The sequence below is a fragment of the Macrobrachium nipponense genome, chromosome 8 (genome assembly GCF_015104395.2).
Source record: "Macrobrachium nipponense isolate FS-2020 chromosome 8, ASM1510439v2, whole genome shotgun sequence".
In the NCBI taxonomy this organism is placed as follows: Eukaryota; Metazoa; Arthropoda; class Malacostraca; order Decapoda; family Palaemonidae; genus Macrobrachium; species Macrobrachium nipponense.
Genome location: NC_087203.1, coordinates 72392807 through 72413007, shown reverse-complemented (window position 1 = coordinate 72413007; position 20201 = coordinate 72392807). Strand labels below are relative to the sequence as shown.

At 36.3% G+C, this 20201-nt stretch overlaps 2 protein-coding genes across 3 annotated transcripts in view; one reads left to right on the top strand and one right to left on the bottom strand.

Moving 5' to 3' along the window:
* The first annotated feature begins 1912 nt into the window (after positions 1-1912).
* Positions 1913-10428, top strand: LOC135223291 (uncharacterized). Its single transcript, XM_064261763.1, has 5 exons — positions 1913-1982; positions 5262-5379; positions 7846-8022; positions 8528-8615; positions 9040-10428. The coding sequence occupies exons 2-5, from the start codon at positions 5262-5264 to the stop codon at positions 9068-9070; spliced, it is 414 nt and encodes a 137-aa protein (XP_064117833.1). The 5' UTR covers positions 1913-1982; the 3' UTR covers positions 9071-10428.
* A 5252-nt stretch (positions 10429-15680) lies between these two features.
* Positions 15681-20201, bottom strand: part of LOC135222845 (uncharacterized) — a 42683-nt gene continuing 38162 nt past the window's right edge. For both annotated transcript variants that reach the window (XM_064261176.1, XM_064261177.1), the window contains one exon: positions 15681-19278. In XM_064261176.1, coding sequence (XP_064117246.1) covers positions 15685-19269 — 3585 coding nt within the window. In that variant the 5' untranslated portion in view covers positions 19270-19278 and the 3' untranslated portion in view covers positions 15681-15684. The remainder of the gene's footprint in view (positions 19279-20201) is intronic.

Genomic DNA, 20201 nt, shown 5'->3' with positions numbered 1-20201 from the left:
ACGTACACACATATTTGACACTGACTCTTCCTTTGCTTCGGTTACAATATTGATATTCCTAAACAACGTAACTCTCTCTGAAAATCTAAATTCTGATATTATCCATGTCCATTAAAAATCTCCATATTATTTATGTCCATTAAAAATTCCTTATTGTCTGTTGAACATTTGAAGACGTTCTCTTGACATTTATGAAACTCTCCACCTTTTTAACCTCAGCCGTTTAGTATTTATAATCAGTTCTGATGTAAGCACACTTAACTGTAATTAGACAGCGAATAATTCTGAAGAATATCTAATCTAGTGTTCTGCCTGGCAGCCGGGTTCACTGATGGATTACTTCATTGGTCTGTAGTCAGTTCCTAACTGAATTACATTTACATTTTCTCTCCTCCTTGTTTGCTGATGATCTTTCATCCTCATTTTCTTCTATGCTCCATAAGACATCACATTGGCCATTCTTTCGGACTCCACATAGAAAGAACACAACTATTAAGAACGAGCTTAATGGCGCGGACTACCCTGCACTGCAACCCGGCGCTGCCCGTCATGTCTCTCCTAACCCCCCCTGATCCCCTACTTGTCCCAACCCCACCCGGAGCGGACAAACAGGTTTGCAGGAGGAGGGTGGATGCATCAAGCCCCTCTACCCTCCCGATCCCCTACCTACCCCACCCCTCCATCCCACCCAGGCCGGACAGACAAGAAAGACCTTGGATTTCATTATTATAAATTAGCATATCACGGGAATAAACAGGATATGAATTATAAACAGTATCTACGACCACGGAAAAACTGAAATAATAGAGTCAAGTATCTTCAGTCTTTACTCTAATGTATTGTTGACCAAATTAGTTCGGTTGAGAATGCTTCAGGGTAAAATCGATATAGCTCTTGCATTCTCCCTCGGTTATCTATTGTAATAAAATATTTCATGCAGATCTCATTAGTCTTAGATATAATCATTGAGTGTCTCATGTAACTGAATATTTCCCACTAACACAGCACAGTATATGGCTTTACTGTGTCGTGTTAGTGGGAAATATTCGTTGACATTAGACAATGAATGATTATATTTAGGGCTAATGATATCTGCATGAAAACATTTTTCTATAATGGAAATAACTGAAGCATGTTTTACAAATATTCTTATATTGGAAACTGTACTTGAGAATCTGAAATAAAAAAAAATCTTAGCAATAATTTAACTTCTTGCAAGTGAAAAGGAAAAAGAACTGGAATGACAAAGCAATAAGAATATAATTAAAACAGTCATTCACTCATCCACTGATACATATCTATTCACCGCTCAAATTCACATTAATTTATCATGTTGCGATTCCAAGGCTGCCATTCAGCTGCAGTTTTTACCCTCAACATTAGCACAACTTTTCCATTTACAATGGCATTAGTAAGAATTCTGTTACCCACTAACACATCCTCTCATTCACACATCAACAATTTCACTACAGATATCATTTAACCAGTTCACAGTCATTCTTCAACTTACATAAGCTATCGTTCACTTATCCAACACTACAACTCCATTTACCCATCGGTTACTCATAAGCGATCAGCTCATTTTTTTGTACAAATATCCATTCTCAAATATGACGTCATTCTCATACTAAGAATTTGTAAAATGTTCTTGAAATTAACAAAAGAAAATTAGTTTTTGTCCTATGCGTTTACATTTCCAAGGAAAAAAACAATTCAATATTCTCATCAGTCATACAAGCAATAGAGTCAGACCAAACTGTGGAAATAGCAGAAGGATTGTGGGTGGAATTGTGGGGAAGGGGCAAGGAAGGAGGGGTTGCCAGGGGAAGAGTGGGAGAAGTACACGGGGGCGTTTGCGCCGAGTGCCAGGTATATAAGAACTGGACGACGGATGTTCGGAGTCCCACTCGACCTTGCCATCCAGCCTCCGTTGCTTCCAGCACTTACCATCTGACCCACTCGTATTCCTACACCCCACCAAAGTAAGACCTGGTGTTCAAACTTGTTTTTTAATTAAAAAAAAAAGCAGTCTAGTATCCTTTCTGTACAAGGGCCAGTATCCGAGTTTCCTTTCAAAGTCCAGAATCTAAGTTTTACTTTCATCGTCTTACTAAAGCTCAAGGAACCAAGGGGAAAGTAAACTGTCTTCAGTTTATGACTTTACTCAATTATCCAAGTTTCAATCCCACATTTTAAGAATTTGCCTCGTTCAATATACAACTAACCAATGGGTTTTATGTCAGAGCTTTTTTTTTTAAGTCATTAAGAAAAGTAATGCAATTCTTTATCCCGTACAAGTAATTTGAAATGAACACGCTGCCAAAATTATGATGAAATATGAGCTCCATTTGTTAGTTATTACGCATAAATTACTTATATTGTTACCTGTGAAAGGTCATCTTGAATACATTTTCAAAACTCTCTCTCTCTCTCTCTCTCTCTCTCTCTCTCTCTCTCTCTCTCTCTCAAACGCACAGCGAGGTTATCCCATTATCTGATCACACTTTTCTTCAATATTTGCTCTCTTATTATGACACTGATGTCCTGTTTGTATCATCTGTTTACTTTGTTCCCTTTTGCTGTGAGATAAAAACGTTTTATCTTATCTTTCATAATAAGCGACGTCGACTTACCATAGCATATTCCTTCACTGTGACGTTATTCCTGGAAATCATAGGGTCGTCTTCTTTATACATTTGGTGTGATACCTCTGAAACAACGTTATTTATTTTTATTTTCTCTTATCACACTACAAAAGAAACCTCTTTTGACGAAAGATTTATTTTTCATCTTTTGCTAAGTGTTGGTTTATACTAAAGTGCTATACTTTTTCATTACATGTTTATTGCTTTTTCGGATATTTGAAAGCTGAACGCATGAATGGTAAAATATTTGTCCCTGTTCTGTTCCTTTTTGTGGTTTACTTTGGAGAATATAAAGATTCAGTAAATGTATTCAAGAGTTCTATGCAACCAGGGTTCAGTTAAGCCTGATCCATACCACCAGGGCACAACTTACTCAGTTTTTATTTAAGATCCAGATTTTCTATTACTCCAAATTTACCAGTAACTGAAATGCTGGCTACGGCTCAAATATTTGAAGCTATGCTGCAGCCAGCTGGCCTCAAAAGAATTGTCCCTAGACCGTCCTAAGTTGCTTTCTTCTAAAGTATGACCATTTTTCTTGCAAAATTCCGCTACTTGGTATAGAATTTTATGGATTTCATCCTTCTGAGGTAAAAATCTTTTCTAGCCAATCTTTTTTTATCACACATTGCTTTGAGTAATTGTGCAATCGCTTTTGTTATTTCATCATCTGAACTGTTGTCCTTTACTTCGTTTTGACATAATTTTCCCACATTCAATATCCATTCTCTACATTTGCACTATCATACCAATTATCCTTTCATTTTCGAACTCAATCCTAATTAAGCAAATCGCCCTCTGAAAGAACATGTGCTTAAATATGGTGTATTTTAATTATTTTATTATGTTTTAATTTTTGAGAGCACGTACGTGAATACTCTGCATCAGTTCTGGTTCAGTACATCCAACAAGACTTAACTGAAATGATTCATACTAATCAACGCTCTGCTACTTAAAATGACTCTACTTGTGATGTAGTAATCTAGTTACTGTCTTTAATAATAGTAAAATCTTCCGCTGAATAAACAGGTGATACATCTTTATGTACTATATCGCGATTTTTCCTTGATCTCAGATGAAGCTGCATTGCGGGTCCTTTAACAAGGAAATTCGTTCCGCTACTTAAAATCTTAAATCATATATAGCAATAATCGTAAACTGAGTATGTCATATGAAGTGTTGGAATGATATAAAAGATATATTTCTCGGCAAATTAAAAGTTGCTAAATAAACTGATGCGACATATTTCCTGCCTGATGAATATAAATCTATAAATGAATTTGCGAGAAATCATACTGTTCTAATATCACTCGTCGATGTCTTGGATGCACCACATCACATCAAACTATCTCTCTCTCTCTCTCTCTCTCTCTCTCTCTCTCTCTCTCTCTCTCTCTCTCTCTCTCTCTCTCTCTCTCTCTCTCTCTCTCTCTGTGTGTGTGTGTGTAAAACCTGCTCCTGGAGATAAGTTCTCGGCTGGACTAACAACTAATCCTTGTAACTCCTTGTAACTCTCTCTCTCTCTCATATCAATTGATGTTGCTTTAACTATATTATTCACAAATCCAATTTTAAAGTCAGCTGAGTAAAAGTATCAGGTGCAATTGCAACGAGAATAGTTTCATTCTTAATGAATGCCTCAAATTAAGCAATATTTATTCGCTGACAAAATGAACAACGCCGAGACTGGATGGGCTCCTAATGAGGGAAGACCTGGCGAGAGGCACCTGTTGACAGAGCTGTCGAAGTATTACCGCAAACTCTTCGGCACGTTTTTTTACCAATCACACCTTTATTTCATCAATTCCCGACTTCCATTCCACTCCAAACAATCTCTGTCATGTAACCGCGAACATTTCCAACAATTCTCTCTCTCTCTCTCTCCTCTCTCTCTCTCTCTCTCTCTTTGTCACCCCCTCTCTCTTTGTCTCCAATACGTCCTCTAAAACAATTAATTTACGAAATCTCTCTCTCTCTCTCTCTCTCTCTCTCTCTCTCTCTCTCTCTCTCTCTCTCTCTCTCTCTCTCTGTGCTGCAGCTCTACACATCAATAGTTAGACCTCATCTTGAATATGCAGTACAGTTTTGCTCACCAACACTAAAAAAAAGACATAAATGGATTAGAAGGGGTACAAGCAAAAGCCACAAAGTTAATTCCATCCATCAGGTAAATAGGTTAACGAAGACGACTAGAGCGCCTGAACATGTATGGCTGAGAAACACGACGACTGCGAGGACAACCAATAGAAACATTTAAGATACTGAAAGGCATAACTAAAGTAAACAGTAACCTATTTACGTTAAACGAAATCCAGACAAGAAATAATGGATGGAAACTAGAACTGAAGAGATACAACACATCCCATTGTGTGAACTTCTTTACATACAAGATAAGTGATACGTGGAATAAACTGCCTACAGAAGTTGTAAACAGCAACAGTGTGGAAGAGTTTAAAATAATGTTAGACAAAACCATTAGGACATTGTGAATGAACAGTAAATCCTGCTCCTACAGATAAGTGAGCACACGATGTCTCCTCGGATGGACTAATAAGTCATCGAGATATCCTAATCCTTGTAACTCTCACTTCTAACACATTTACTCTTTGTTTACAGATGAACCACTCCCTCATCCAACTCCTCACAGTCGTTGCTGCCATCCTGTCCCTCACAGCTGCCCAAGGCTTCTATGCCCAAAGATACGGAAAGAAATCAGATCAGAAACAAGTTGCAGGTGAGATTCAATACCGAATTTATTATACCATGGGAATAACTTGCACCAAAAGGGAATTATAAGCTGAGCCTTTTGCTTAGAATCAACGACAACCAGTAGATTTTAAAAGTCAACTCCTTCGTTATAAACCAAAGTCTCTGGTTCGATTGCTGGCCAGGGTAAGCACTTATCATTTACGATTCTCTCTATGTGTTTGTTATTCCCAAGGTTTTAAACGACATCGTTGGGGTAACACACACACACACACATTTTATATAAATCGCTTGCACAAAGTTTGACAAATATCTAACAAGATAGCTAACACCAGATTAGGGCAGGAATATCTGCCGGGGTTTGTTCGCAGAAAATAGAATATTGATATATTGTCAAACATATATTAGATGGGTAGGATAAAATTTTGCATTAGGGAGCTTAGATACGAGATAAAATACATGTTAATTTTGGAAGTAAATGGGTGTCTTCTGCAAAATAGAAAGATAGAGAGAGAGAGAGAGAGAGAACGGTCGCTATGGAAACACATCCTATCATTACTGAATCTAGGGCGAACCCAAATATTAGTTTTACACCTAAGCAGTATGCCTCTAAATCACGTCTGTCATTTTTCGAAATTAGCAAGAGAAGTACCAAGCCGGCGTTTATAGGCCATTTTGGATTGGTTATGGGTAATACTACGCAACCAATAAACAGGCTTTTTCCAATAAGTCTTATTTTATAGGCCGCCTGTTAGCCTATGACGTCAACGGTCGTAAAACAGTTCACTATTAAAGCTCGTTCGGCACTCATTCTGTTATTAGAATTTTTGACCTTATTTACATAAATTCTGAATGCTTTCATATATGCAATACAAAAAATAATTTTTACTTTTTAATTTCACGAAAGAAAATGGCAATTACTACAACATAGTCACCCTATTGTCTTTGCATTCGTTTTCTATAGCCAACGCTTAATAGAAAACATAAATAACTGCAACATTGAGTTTAATGGGACACTAACTTAAGTTTTAGAGTGTAGTTTATGCAACCGACATGGCATGCCATAGGTGGGTATGCATATAAAATCTAAAATGAAAAAAATACGCGTTTCTGATAGTAATAAAGAATAAAGAAAAAATAATTATAATTCTATACTTTCTTCATAAGTGATTGTTTTCAATTTTATTATAAATGTTTTTACAAGTTTTTATTTACTAATACTAGCCTAGGCTAGCCTTCAAAAGCTCCTGTGCTTTATTTCGCACCCTGTTAACCGTCCTTAAAAGACTAAAGTCCATTCAATAATCATTATTTAAGCATTTTAAACCACGAAAATGATAGAGATGGCACAAAACTTAAAAAAAATAAAAGATTATAAATCATACCTGCTTTAAATTAATCTAACATTGTCCGTGTGGTCTTACCTTATTTGGAACGTAGACTGACGACAGAAGATACCGAAAATTTTAGGTACTATGAAATTCTATGCCTTGCAGAGGGAAGGTTTGAGAAAACATTAAAAAGTTCTTCTAGACTGCCATGCTTTGTGACTTTGTATGAATGGGCTATGGGCTATCCTTCCACTGAGTAACTTCAGTAGTTCCCTATGCGATTTAACAGTGTTTCCGACTGGTTAATGATTTCATACACAAAGGGCTTCACAGCTGGCCAGTTGCAAAGCCTGAACAGTCACACTGAAACAATATTTTATGCAATGATAAGGTTTTCTTAATGACACTGTTTCACAGTCCATGCAGTATTCTTCAAATATCTTGGCGCTTTTCTTCTTCATAGAACCATTGTACTTACTAATACTAAAGTCAGTTCTTCAAACCTCAATGGATTTACTTTACCCCAAAAATTGGGAATACTTGTTCTTAGTGCAGCTGAAGGTAACTATTTTGGAAAACCTTCGCACTTTATGAAACCGTTTTGATACAACCATTGTCCCTCATAGAGCAGCTGAAATAAAACAATATGCGTATGATGACTCAGAATGTCTTATTGTAGCCCTTGTAAGGTTTTTCTTAACGAAGTGTTAACACTTTTGCACACGAATTATTATCTCACCACAGCAACAGGTGTGGCAGTCCAACCAATGCTTGGACTACCACTCGGGCACTCAGTAGTATCTTTAACAAGTATATTGAAGTACGGTTCAGCGATCCTTGTTAGATGTTTCAACTGGAATGCCTGTAATAAATAATAGACCTTATTGAATGGTCCGGTAAAATAATTTTTTTTACATTTTCTTGAACTATGCCTGGAAAAATATGATTTGACTTGATTTGAGTCCAAACCTACTTAGTAAAACCCGAACATCATTCAGCCCTCCGATGTTGTCCTCAAAATACCTCGAAATATGTATCGGATGTGAATGCCTTATGAATTTGGCGGAGGAATCAATGAATTCATTTCATTTACATTTTACTTCAAGATCGCAATTAGACCTTTCATTATTATTATTGTTTTTTCTTTGCTCTACACCTTCTAGTGCGATCAGGCTTCTATACCAACCGATATGGCCGCTCCTCCCCACCCGAAACCGACTTGCCCGAAGTCAAGATCCGTTCCTCAAGGTTCGTCGGTGGTTCCCGCTATGGCAAGAGGTCTGAAACTGCTCCTGTAGTCCCTGAAATCGCTTCCATTGTTTCTGCAGCTACTGCCGAAGGTGAGATGGATCACAGTTGCCTTCAAGGGAGGAGTAATACCAGCTGACTGGAATCATTTAAGTTGCCCTTATCAGAAGTAAATTTAAATGCGAAAAAAGAGGGCATTCTATAGTATATCTGTGTCCAATGCCATAGATGGCGACACTAATCGAAAGAATAACTATTATGGCCTTTTGAAGTTTGTGTTTAGCTTCTGAGTATAGTTGGCACTAAATGAAAAAATCGAATGTTTCACAAAAATGTATGTTTTAGGATAATTTGCTTACATCTGAATTGAAAATATCTTTTACAGTAAAGTCTAATCAGCGTGCAAGAATTAAAGAAGCTCATAATAAACAGTAAAAAGCCTATAACGAACATAAAGGACATTTATTCTAAATATATTTTAGTTTTGATATGCCCTGTTCTTTTCCATGAATCGGGATTGTCTGAGATTACTGCAAATGTTTAGTAAATTATCTATCACTGCATGATTTACTTTAATTAACTATTCACCTCTTTTAGACGATTCAGAAGTCCCTGCATCTCTCCTCGTCGGCGAATCAACCGTCTGTTTCCTTGTTGATGTTCCCGACATCTACAAATGTTTTAAGTAAGTTATATCTATCAGAGCTTATTGCTCTTCATACCAGTAGCTTAGAGGATATTCGTTCTTGCTTTCATGCTTGTTAGTTTGCGGATATAACTTAATAATTGCTAAACACTATAATTATGATGAATAATCCATCATTTTCAATATTATAAATCTTGAATGAAAGGACACTTTGTTTATCTTTAATTACGAAGAAGATATTTTTCTATCACTGATCAATTCAAATGATTTCAAAGCAATTAATTTCATTATGCTCAAAACATCCTCAAACCATTCGAATGTTATCTAAATGTATAGCACTTGATATTCAGGCAGAATAGTAGCCATTTAAACACACACACACACACACACACACGCACACGTAAGTACCTCTGCCTTCGAATGGGCATGATTAATGCTCAAAATATCTCTAATAATCCCACAGGAAAATCGTCAATGAAGCTACGAGCAACTAAAACTGCTTCCCCGTCAACGCTGGTCGTATAGCTGCGTCAACTACAAGTTACTGTGCATGTGCTGAACCAACCCTTATGATTCTAAAGAGACGAATTCCTCGTTGAACTTTCCAAATAAGATTACCACCCAATCTATTCTGTTTTGTCAAATTGCTATCTTTATTACAAGTCGTAAAAAGGACAGAAACTTTCCTATAGTTAAAGTTTCTCGTTCTAATGTCAAAGTACATCTTGTCTAACTACCTCCTTGGTTTAACAATCAAAGTTAAATTTCTCGAATCATAGACACTTTAATTTTTACAGTTAAAATGAAAACCAAAAAATCCTAGGTTTCTCACAGGGGATAATACTTTATTGTTAGTTTCTGTTGAATTGGCCATGCCTTAATTTCATCACTTTGGTTTATTTTTTATAAATAATTTTCGAAAATTTGGTTAAACCAAGAGTTCCAACTGAAGTTGAAATCTTAGATACTTTCGATTCTTCATCCCTTCCCCCATTCTCTCTCTCTCTCTCTCTCTCTCTCTCTCTCTCTCTCTCTCTCTCTCTCTCTCTCTCTCTCTCTCTCTCTCTCTCTGTGAGATGTTTATGCTTAAATGTGCATTGCTTGCTCATGTTGTCATGTTGATTTGTCCGTCGATAGTATCTTGTCTGTCTTTCTGTCTGTCTGTTGGTCTGTCTCTGTCAGTCTGCCTATCTCCATTTCTTTAACAACACTTCCTAGAACGATAAGCACTTTGGTGTCATTACATATTACATAATTTGATCATTGTTTGTCAGTATGTCCCTCACGATCTAAGTTCATCGTCAAATTATGTTCTTGATTGTCTAATTTCTTCGTTATAAAGTGTCCCTTAGTGTGATAATCCAAAATCCTCATACAAAGCATAAAGCCAAATTTATGCAATTACTGCTGATTCCATTCATCCATAATTATGCAACAGATTGTACCACTCACCTAAAATATTGCCTTTCATTCATAATTAGAGGTGGACATACGTACAAATCATTCACATCTCAGATTCAAATTTCTTTGTTAAACTCTTTTACAATTGTCCACTTAGCAACCATTGAGTAGAGTAATGTTGCATGAATTGGCGAATGCTATCTTAGATTGAGTGGCAATGAAAGTTATGCAACCGAAGACAGAGATAGTGGATGGTAATTTGTCTTTCAATGGAATGTTTACAACGAAGAGGACCCGACCATTTTCATTTTAACGTTGACCTCATATAACCCAAGTTAATAGATATCAATGTATCATGTTTATCATCTATTTCATCAATGAAGGCTGGGTATTAATACACTTGTATATTTCACATTGTATATCCGGATAAGTGGTTGAGGCACACACAGCATGTATGAACTTCAATAATAAAAAAAAAATGTATTGAAATATTTGTATTACTATTCCAAACTTGGCTGTCAGATTTGTTTCAAGTGATGATATATTTGCTTCTGCAAATGTCGCTTTGATGGATTTATCAGTAAGATGCAGATGGCTCCTCTACTTAAAAAAAAAAAAATTACACCTAGAGGCATGAACTGTTAACATATGAAAATATGGTCCTATTAAACAAATTAAAGCTTGATAAGGTGGCTCACTATGTGAACTAATCAAACCAAATTTGCACCATGACTCTGAAATACGAATTAGCAAATCGTCACATTACCGCCTCTCTAGGGGAACATATAATCTTAAACCTTACACCATGTCTCATGACTGAGGTAACTTGAGAAGAAAGTTATTCTAAGGAAACTCCTCTGTGGTGGGGGTAGCCCTTTCCGTGATCTCTTTGTAGGGTATAAGGTTGATTTTACCACTTGGTAAAATGCTTGTTTCGATATTAGTTTTCCACTGTTATTTGAAAGGATCTTAAATATTAAATTACATGTGCAGCAGCTAAATCTTGTCTGGGTTATCCATAGAACAGATTCTGTTTTATTTTCTGTGCCATAACGTAACATTCTCTTTCGAGCATCTGACCCTAGGACAAGTATAGAAATACCTTGGAGGAGACAGGACTTCAGCTAAACCAAACTATATCGAATATTTTCTCTGTCTATGAATTCTGCGCACACGCAATAAAAGGATACATTTGATGTTGCATTTCATAAATACTTGTGTACCCGTTAAATATATAGATGTTATCGCATTTTCAGAGAAGTGCTCTTCCCTCTAAGCAATATGATGACTAGTATATACACGAACACTACAGAACAAAAGATATGTCGTGAGAGAACACCTGCGTGACAAGGTTCTTACCTATTTCCCCTAGAGGCTACGGTTATCATAAGAAGGATCTCTGCTAAACGTTTGTTCGGTCGATAAGGCGCTGGTAGAAGCCAGAATTACACTAGAATATAGGGTTCAAGTGGAGGAAGTCGAGGACACGACACGCTTTCGCTTCAATACCATGTTTGGAAAATCGTTTACAGGACATTTTTTTCCTTCATCGCCATACTCCTTTTGTATGTCTAATGTCTGGGTCCTTGTATAAAGACAGATTTGTTTACCATTAGGCTGTATGGCCTCCCTTTTCCTTCAGCTTCATTTTTGTAGAGAATTTTAAAAACGACACAGAGAATAAAAAAAAAAAACCGTTTACTCGACGAATACAGCTTTACTTATCCCCCAGCTGGCATAGAATTTGTGCATAAACTTCATATCAGATATACCTTAGATTTACATCATGAATTGAATTGTATTGCTTGTATAAGACATCAGTCTGCGTTAACAATATAGAATTAGTATTAGAATAATTTTATATCTATGAGCTCATGCTTCACCAAAGGATGCTAAAGAAAAGGACACTTCTTAGATATGAGCATATTTATTCAAAAGTTGTCAGGAGAGCCTCGTCTAATGGAGTTCAATCTAAGCTTTATTTGACGTCTCAATATCAAAAACAATGACGATGAATGATGATCATGGCGGCAATGAAAACGATGATTGATATATATGACGGTGATGGCAGAAACACATCTTATTTATACACACGTAAAAGAAACATTTTGCTGATATGATAAGATATTGGTAAAATGTCGGTAAAACGAGAGACATAATCAATTCGTAAATTGAGAGAACAGTAATATTAACCATTATCATTATTAATGACAAAGTAGTTTAAGCGGACAAACGAGTCTCACATTCTCAAGGATCTCTTTGGGATTACCTGAAGGGTTTGTCCTTCAATTGGAGGTTAAAACTGGAGTGATGCAAGTTCGAGGGGCAGTTGGACAGCAAGGTGAGAAGAAACTGAAGGAAGAGGATGGGAAGTACATTGGGGAAAGTGAAAGGCACAAAGCAACAGAACAGAGGATCCTAATGATGACGATGCACAGAACCTTTGGGTACTGTCTTCAGTATACCTTACAAGATTTACATCAGGCGTTAACACCTAAAGACCAAGATAAATGGAGTAACAGGCCTATAATTACTGGAAAACCAAACTCATACATACATGATGAAAAAATAATGACTAACATCATCCTTTCAGCAAATGCTGTTACAATGACCAGTGTTATTAATACTTCAAATATATATTAAAGCGGTAAATAAGAAAAATAAGAGAACATTGTTCAGTAACAAGTTGCAAATATTGAGGTATATCCAATTAACGCAATAGTCACGACACACGATATTAAGTTGGACATTGGAGTAGTGCTGTATTATGGGCTGGTAAGTTGGGATATAATAAATTCCTGCAATTGTCGTTTGACATTGTTAAATTTTATATATATGTATATTAATATATATATATATATATAATATATAATATTATATATATATATATATATATAATATATAAATAAATATATATAAATAAAATTATATATAATATTATTATTAATATATTATAATATATATATATGTATATATATATATATATATATTATACTTATATATACATACACATATATGTATGTACTATGTATGCATGTATGTGGTTATGTGAATGTATATCTGTCTGTGTGCACACCAGCGCATCTATCTGCCGGGATGCAAATCTTATTTATGGACTTTTAAATGATTGTGCTTATGTATATATATCACAGTACTCAATGCAGGATGATTTTAAGGCAGACATGTCAATAAAAATTCTTTGAAATTAATTCTCGTTCATGAAAACACCGAGGAGTTCTTGGTAGAATGAAAAGCTACAATGTCACAAAAAACATGTGATAAATAACTCCAATCTTCGCATATTCACTAAAGCATAGTAATACTGATCATAAAAATGACTATGTTTATAAAAAAAAAAAAAAAGAAAACGGCATGCACTATACAACACCGTATTCGTTATGTACAAAAAGGACATCATCATTACAGGACGTCAATTTTTTTCTATCTCTTTCTTCCCTTATCTTCCTAACTCTCTCCCCCTCCCCTCCCTCTCTTATCCCTCCTCCCCGCTGTGCGTATCGTAACAGAGTTTCGTGTCGGCGAATCAACACGAAAGAAATGATAAGGACATCTCTTATACATAGAAAGAGTCTTCTGACGTCCCTTACTGAAGAATGATCACACTAGGACACTTGGAACTTCGTTAGGCTCAGTGTTTTAGAAGTTCATTCTTGAAGTTTATTAACTTCTTTCATCATTAGCTCCTCACAGCCTTCTTTTTCAGTTTTGTCACTGTCACACAAATCGTACCAGGTGAAACTCTAGAGTACAGACAGTCATGCATCAAGACTCGTCGGTTTCAAGTTGCTATCTAGAACGACTTCGTTTAAACCAACGACTAGTTTTCCTTAAAGAGTTTTTTCTTGACACTTCACCTGTTGGAAGAAACGCAAAGTAGCTATTTTGATCACTTCTACGATTATTGGTAATCGAAGATGGATGAAGGAAACCTGTACTATACTTTACAATAGAAAACAGGCTTTGTTTTCCTGAAAATTTGCTATCACCTGATTATGAAAAGGTTATCCACATAACCATGGCTTACAGACCCGATTTGATTGTCTTTGCAAGATTTTAATTGTTCACATCTATTTTGAATTGCAGGTACTCGAAAATAAGCGAGATAATATAACAAGAGAAAACAACTCGGCAGTTAAAGTTAATGTATCAAACCTTTTCAATTGATATTCAGTTTTGAAGATGTTTCTTGTTCTGGCAACAGCTTATAATACAAATCAAATCAGACTATAATAAAAGCCATAGATGACAAGTAAAAGAATGCAGAAAATATCAATAAGCATAATCCTTCAGCCGTAAGCATGGGATGGGCATGAGCATATTTCAATATTACAACCGTATCAGTTATGGAACGATATAGAAAAAATTCATATCAAAACCAAGGTAACGTAAGGCAAACTTTTACGTACAAAGAGACACAAGACTGTAAGAAACTTTCGGTGATTTAGGTCATAAAGAGTTTGTCAGGTACGCTAAAGTATCCTGTTCATAATATAAGAGCTGAACAAATAAAATGAATTTTGAAGGTTATACATTTTTAAATTCACACCAAGTAGTAGCACTGATGAACAAAAACTTCATAAATAGTAATTATTTTGAACTACGCCTGACGGTTTATGACTCAACTTTCCTTATCGTTACAAGGGCAAAAAACACTCGATTTCATCACAGCACTCGTATGTGGCAATGTCTGCATATCGAATAGCCATTTTCACACCTCTTACACGGTTATGCAAATTCAGAGTACCTGATTTTTAAGCAGCAAGAGACTGTATGTTTTATTAAATATCTTTGTTTTGTATGTATGTTTATGTATAAAAAATATTTATGTATAGTGGTCATGAAAATAAACTCCCTAATGACTGTCAGTACCCCATGCCACGAAAGGTCGATTTTACTGAATTTTTTTTTAATGGCATGTTATACCAAACAATAACACTTATATCAGAAAAGAGAGTCTTACAGTTATTGAAAACTGAAAAAAAACATCATAACGTGGAAAGCAAACTCTGAGTATTTTGGACACAGTTTTAGGAATCAGCCCATGCAAGTTGGACATTTTCTAAAAATTTAGCAAAACCTCAAGTACATTATATTAACTTTTCATATGAGAAAATGTCCTGCTTTTGCTCGTGAATTGATATGATTTGATACACTAATAACTGGTGATTTCTTTTAAAGTCCCATAAAAATAAATCTGAGCAAAGTTCTGTGAAGGCACAGAAATCTTGATATATATATATATATATATATATATATATATATATATATAATATATATATATATATATATATATATATATATATAACTAAATCACGAAACTCTGGAACGCGATGATATTTAAATAAAGGGAAAAGCCACGAAGGATATTGAAACGAAGGAGTACTGCGGGTCCTTTCAACTTAATGACTTAGGTAAAGGACATGGAATCGAAAGGTCTCGCACTATTCCTTCGTTTCACTTTCCTTATATATATATATATATATATATATATATATAATACTATTATATAATATATATATATATATATATATATGTATACATTTTATATATAAGCATATATATGTATATATACATATATATATATATATATAATATATAATAATGTTATATATATATATATATATATATTATATTATATATATATATATATATAGATATATATATATATATGAATGATTGCGCGTTTTTATCCCTGTACATAGCTAATGAAGTAACTTGAGTTATTTATGTCTGGTGTGACATTGGTAGTCATTTCATCTGCGTCAGAGTTCATTACTTTCTCTCCAGTTCCTTCCACAAGAGTTCGATTCCCAACAGTTGTCACCTTCGAATCCCCATTGCCATTATTTCTTATTCCATCTATGTCGTTCACTCCACTTTGTGTTTCAGATTCGCGTATACTGGCTAAAGTTTCAGACTGCTCTGAACTAAGCGCTTCAGTTCTGTCCATCATTCTCAGAGTTTCAGAATTACCTGAACTGTTGATATCCTTTGATTCTTTTCCATCCCTTGTAGTTTCATCGCTATCTAAACTTTTAGTTTCTTCTGAACTTATGGGAACTTGTGATTTGTTCATGTCAATGTGAACAGGACTGAGCAATGTGTCAGTTATCCCTGTACTATTGACAATTTCTGATTTGTCCAAATCGCTTTCAACCTCTTTTTCTTTTGTACTTCTGGAAATATCTGAGTTGTATATGATATTGTGGCTGCCATTTGTTTTTATAGTCTCTGTACTGCTTTGATTATTCATTGTTTTTGTACTATTGATGTTGATAGGGTCTTCCATTTTCTCTGTCATATTCTTGGCAGCAATTGTACTATTGTGATCTTCAACTTGCTCTGATATGTTGTGAGTGTATGCCTGACCCATGAAGCTGTAATTTTTGGATTTACCAATATCGGTCAGGGTTCTTGTTCCCTCTATGATGATGGGATCTTTCTTTTTGTAATTACTAACTAGGAACCTTATTTCCCCACTACTATTGAGGATAGGAAAGGGCCCTGTTTCACTGTGAGTACCATTATATTTGGCTTTTTTTCTACTCTCGTACATTTTTGATTCGTTTCCATGGCCATTCTCTACCGTGAGATTGCCGCTCATATCCAACAATAGCTGACTTTCTGTGGTTTTAAATGCTATTGCTTTATCCTGGTTTACATCACTTTTCACGATATCTGGCTTCAGCGTAAGTGTGTTAGTTTTCCTGTGACCATTTCTTATAAGTTTTCCTATACTGGTACCACCAAGTCCATCGTCTCCTCTACTAGTTTTAACAACATCAACTTGAGGTTCTTTGTGAAACATGCTGCTTGATATTTCTGTTACTGATTCAGTGACTGGCAGGCTTGAATTAGTTTGAGATATTACTTCTTCCTTATCTATCATTATTGTTCCCTTTTTAAACACGCGATCTACAGTGCTGTTGAGTCTTGTTTCAGTCTTTAGTTGATTAGTTGTATTTTGTACTGAAGAATTGTTCTTGGGACTGTTAAGATATAGTGGGCTGACACTGCCATAAGTGGCTGTTATGTTTATGATATCTTGCACCACTGTCACAGAATGCATGAATGACTGATTGGTTGTGCTATTATACGAGAACATTTCATGAAATCTATTTAGCCTTTCCTTTGCAGTTGTATTGTCTAGGCTTTGTTTATTTGTAATAATATCATGGAATGATGAATTCTCCTCCTTGTATGTCTGTTCATTTGGCACCCCAATACCATCTCTCAATGGCTGACCAATTGTTTTATTGTTTAAAGATGCTGTGTATAGAATAGAGGATGATCTTACTGTTGTGATGTTTATGGGTGGAGTTTGTGTTGTGTAACTGTGTGTCCTTGTTCTTCCTGGAATGTGCGCTCTCTGACTTAATAGTATTTGGATAACATTTGTTCTGGCAGTAGACTCCGTGCTTACCCCATGTAAATATAAATCACTTGAATTACTACTATAATTATTAACATTGCCTGTATTGTTTACTGAACTTAAGACAGAAACGTTCCTACTGGAAGGGTAAACTATGGAACTTGTTTCTTGGTTCACAAAAGGTAGTTGACTTGTACTGCTATTATAAGGTACTGTGTTAAACATTTTTCCATTGGTTTCTAATATACTTTTGTTACTACTAGATGGATGACTAGGTCTTTTCTGACTCATATCGAAACCTTTTCTAAACACTACTCTTTGTACATTTGGATTACCCACATGAGATGTCCTCAAGCTTTTTCTATTATTTTGACTCTTGTTAATAGATGCTATCAAAGATACAGTACTGTTGGATACCATTAGAGATGCATTTGTCTTTTTGAAACTCATCGGGGGAATTTCCAAATCTACTGATAGGTCTTTCCACACCAAAGCTCCTGCAGCTAATTCACTTCCTGTTATTAACACATTGTCAGGCACTACTGTTGGTGCTTCCGTGGTGTACTCAATATGCGCTTTTGGTGATAAAGTTTTCGGGGCTACTAATATTAAAACTGTAAGAACAATTGTCACAACAAATGTACAAACAAGTGAACTGCCAAGAACCCAAGTTCCTAGCTTGGAAACACCATTATGGTGAATCTGGGAGTAAATGGCCAACGACGAGGCTGTGAGGAAAGGCTTAGCCACTTTCATCTGAGCCTTTCGCAGCTGAACAGGATCCAGTCGTTTGTGTTCCTCCTCTTCCCCACCTTCTTCCTCGATGGTTAGGGTAGTGTCTTCCCTCGCAGATCCTGATGTTAGATCTGTGGCATCCGTGAATGAACTGTCTCTGGAAGGGCCTTGTCCTTTATAGTATCCAGCCTTGCTTGTGCTCGCACCAGAATTGTATCTCGCATGCTCTGATGTTGACGGCCGGTTATAATTATTATAAGAAATACGCGGCCCGGATATGCATCTGGCTACTACAGCTACATTGCCAATGCTGCCTGTCCCTCTTTTGATGGCAGACTGCTCCCTGATCACCCTTACACCTGTGGAGTCAACATCCTCGTCAGCTTTGGCAGTGCCAGAGGATGAGTTTTCTGGGTTCTCTTTCGTTTTGATTTCGCCATCCTCTGGATAACTATCATCTTCTTCATCATCTTTATCACTGCCATCAGAATGATCGGACACTGATGTAGAATCACTACCACCATCAGCACCTTCATCATCACCTCCATCACCCTCGCCTCCATCATCACCCTCACCTCCATCACCTTCACCTCCATCACCCTCGCCTCCATCATCACCCTCACCTCCATCATCCCCTCCACCATTGCCATCGCCATCATCATCACCATCAATTTCCTCAATGGTAATGTCCTCTTTGGGTTTTGCACAACCTTCGTCATCACTACTCTCACCGGGGATGCAGCTTCCGAATACTCTCATGCCATTCGCCACTGCCTTCATGACATTGGGCTTCTGTTGCTCCCCCTCATAGTATCCAGGGGCAAGACCAACGCGACCTTCGATGTCACTTTTGGCTTCAGTAAATTCTACTTCCTGGAACTCACTGCGCCCACTAGAGCTCCTGAATGTAGCAGATGGCGGCACATTCCCCCGGGGAACTTCCCACACCTCCTGTACCTCGTCGCCCACACCAACTTTGTTGCTTCTAAAGAGATTTCGAAGCTGCTGCTCTTTTTCTCTCTTTTTCTCCTCGACGGAGGGGCACTGATGGATCGGAGGGATGATGGATTCATCGCTGCTCTGCCTCTCCAGTTCCATCTTGTCCTTCAGGGCATCCTCTTCGGTGGCATCTCCAGCCGATGGCCAAGGGCTACTTTTCTTCATGATGGCTTCCTGTAAGTCAAAGGATCGATTAGTCTTGTTTTTTGGTACTTGAAAAAAGAATTTGATGAACAATATACATTTAGTTTATATAAATGAATGCATTATATTTGACACTATAATTAATCAGATTTGTAAAAAAAATAGGATGAAAAAATGTATGATTTTATTGGTAAAGGTAGTGAAAATCAGAATTAACTATTCCTTTCTGCATACAGTAACAATAAGGGTATATATATCAGGATGGAAGATAGTATATCAACATGAGATAAATTTTCAAAAGAAATGGATGAAAGAAATAATTGTTCTTTTTGCATATAGCTAAATGGGGATATTGATGCCGAAGAATTACATGAGCCTAAGAATTACATGAGCGTGGCATCATTAAGTATACCAAGGATAGTGTATGGTAGGTCTTTGACTGAGAAAGTAAAACAAATGACAGTAGGAATGACAAGGAGAGGGCAGTGTGCCTGGGAGCAAGTGAGAGGGTGTGTGGCTCATTTATATTTGAAACATTGTGAAAATAAATGCAGCGAGTGGAATGAAAGATGTGTGAAGCATATATGAACCTAAAAAAACCTCAAGGAAACAATCGAAAGGGAGACGATGTAGAGGGTTTTGAGAATGCTCTATATAGAATGTGAATTACTAACTTAGGAGTGGTTAAAAGTTTCCACGATGGAATAAGGAGGCCGAAGATTGACTGGTTAGGTATGAAAATGAGTCTAAGGAGAGAAAGTCTTGACTGTGTGAAATATCCTTCATAGCCACGAAGCATGATATTGTGTGCAAGTATAAAATCAAGTACCGTCTGTATATTTACACAGACATTAAACCATTAAAAAGATTCTGTCGATTTGAAATAAAGTTTTAAAATTATTATTAGGAGTCAGATGACAGGATTAAGTTAGTGGTGTTACTACAAAGAAAAT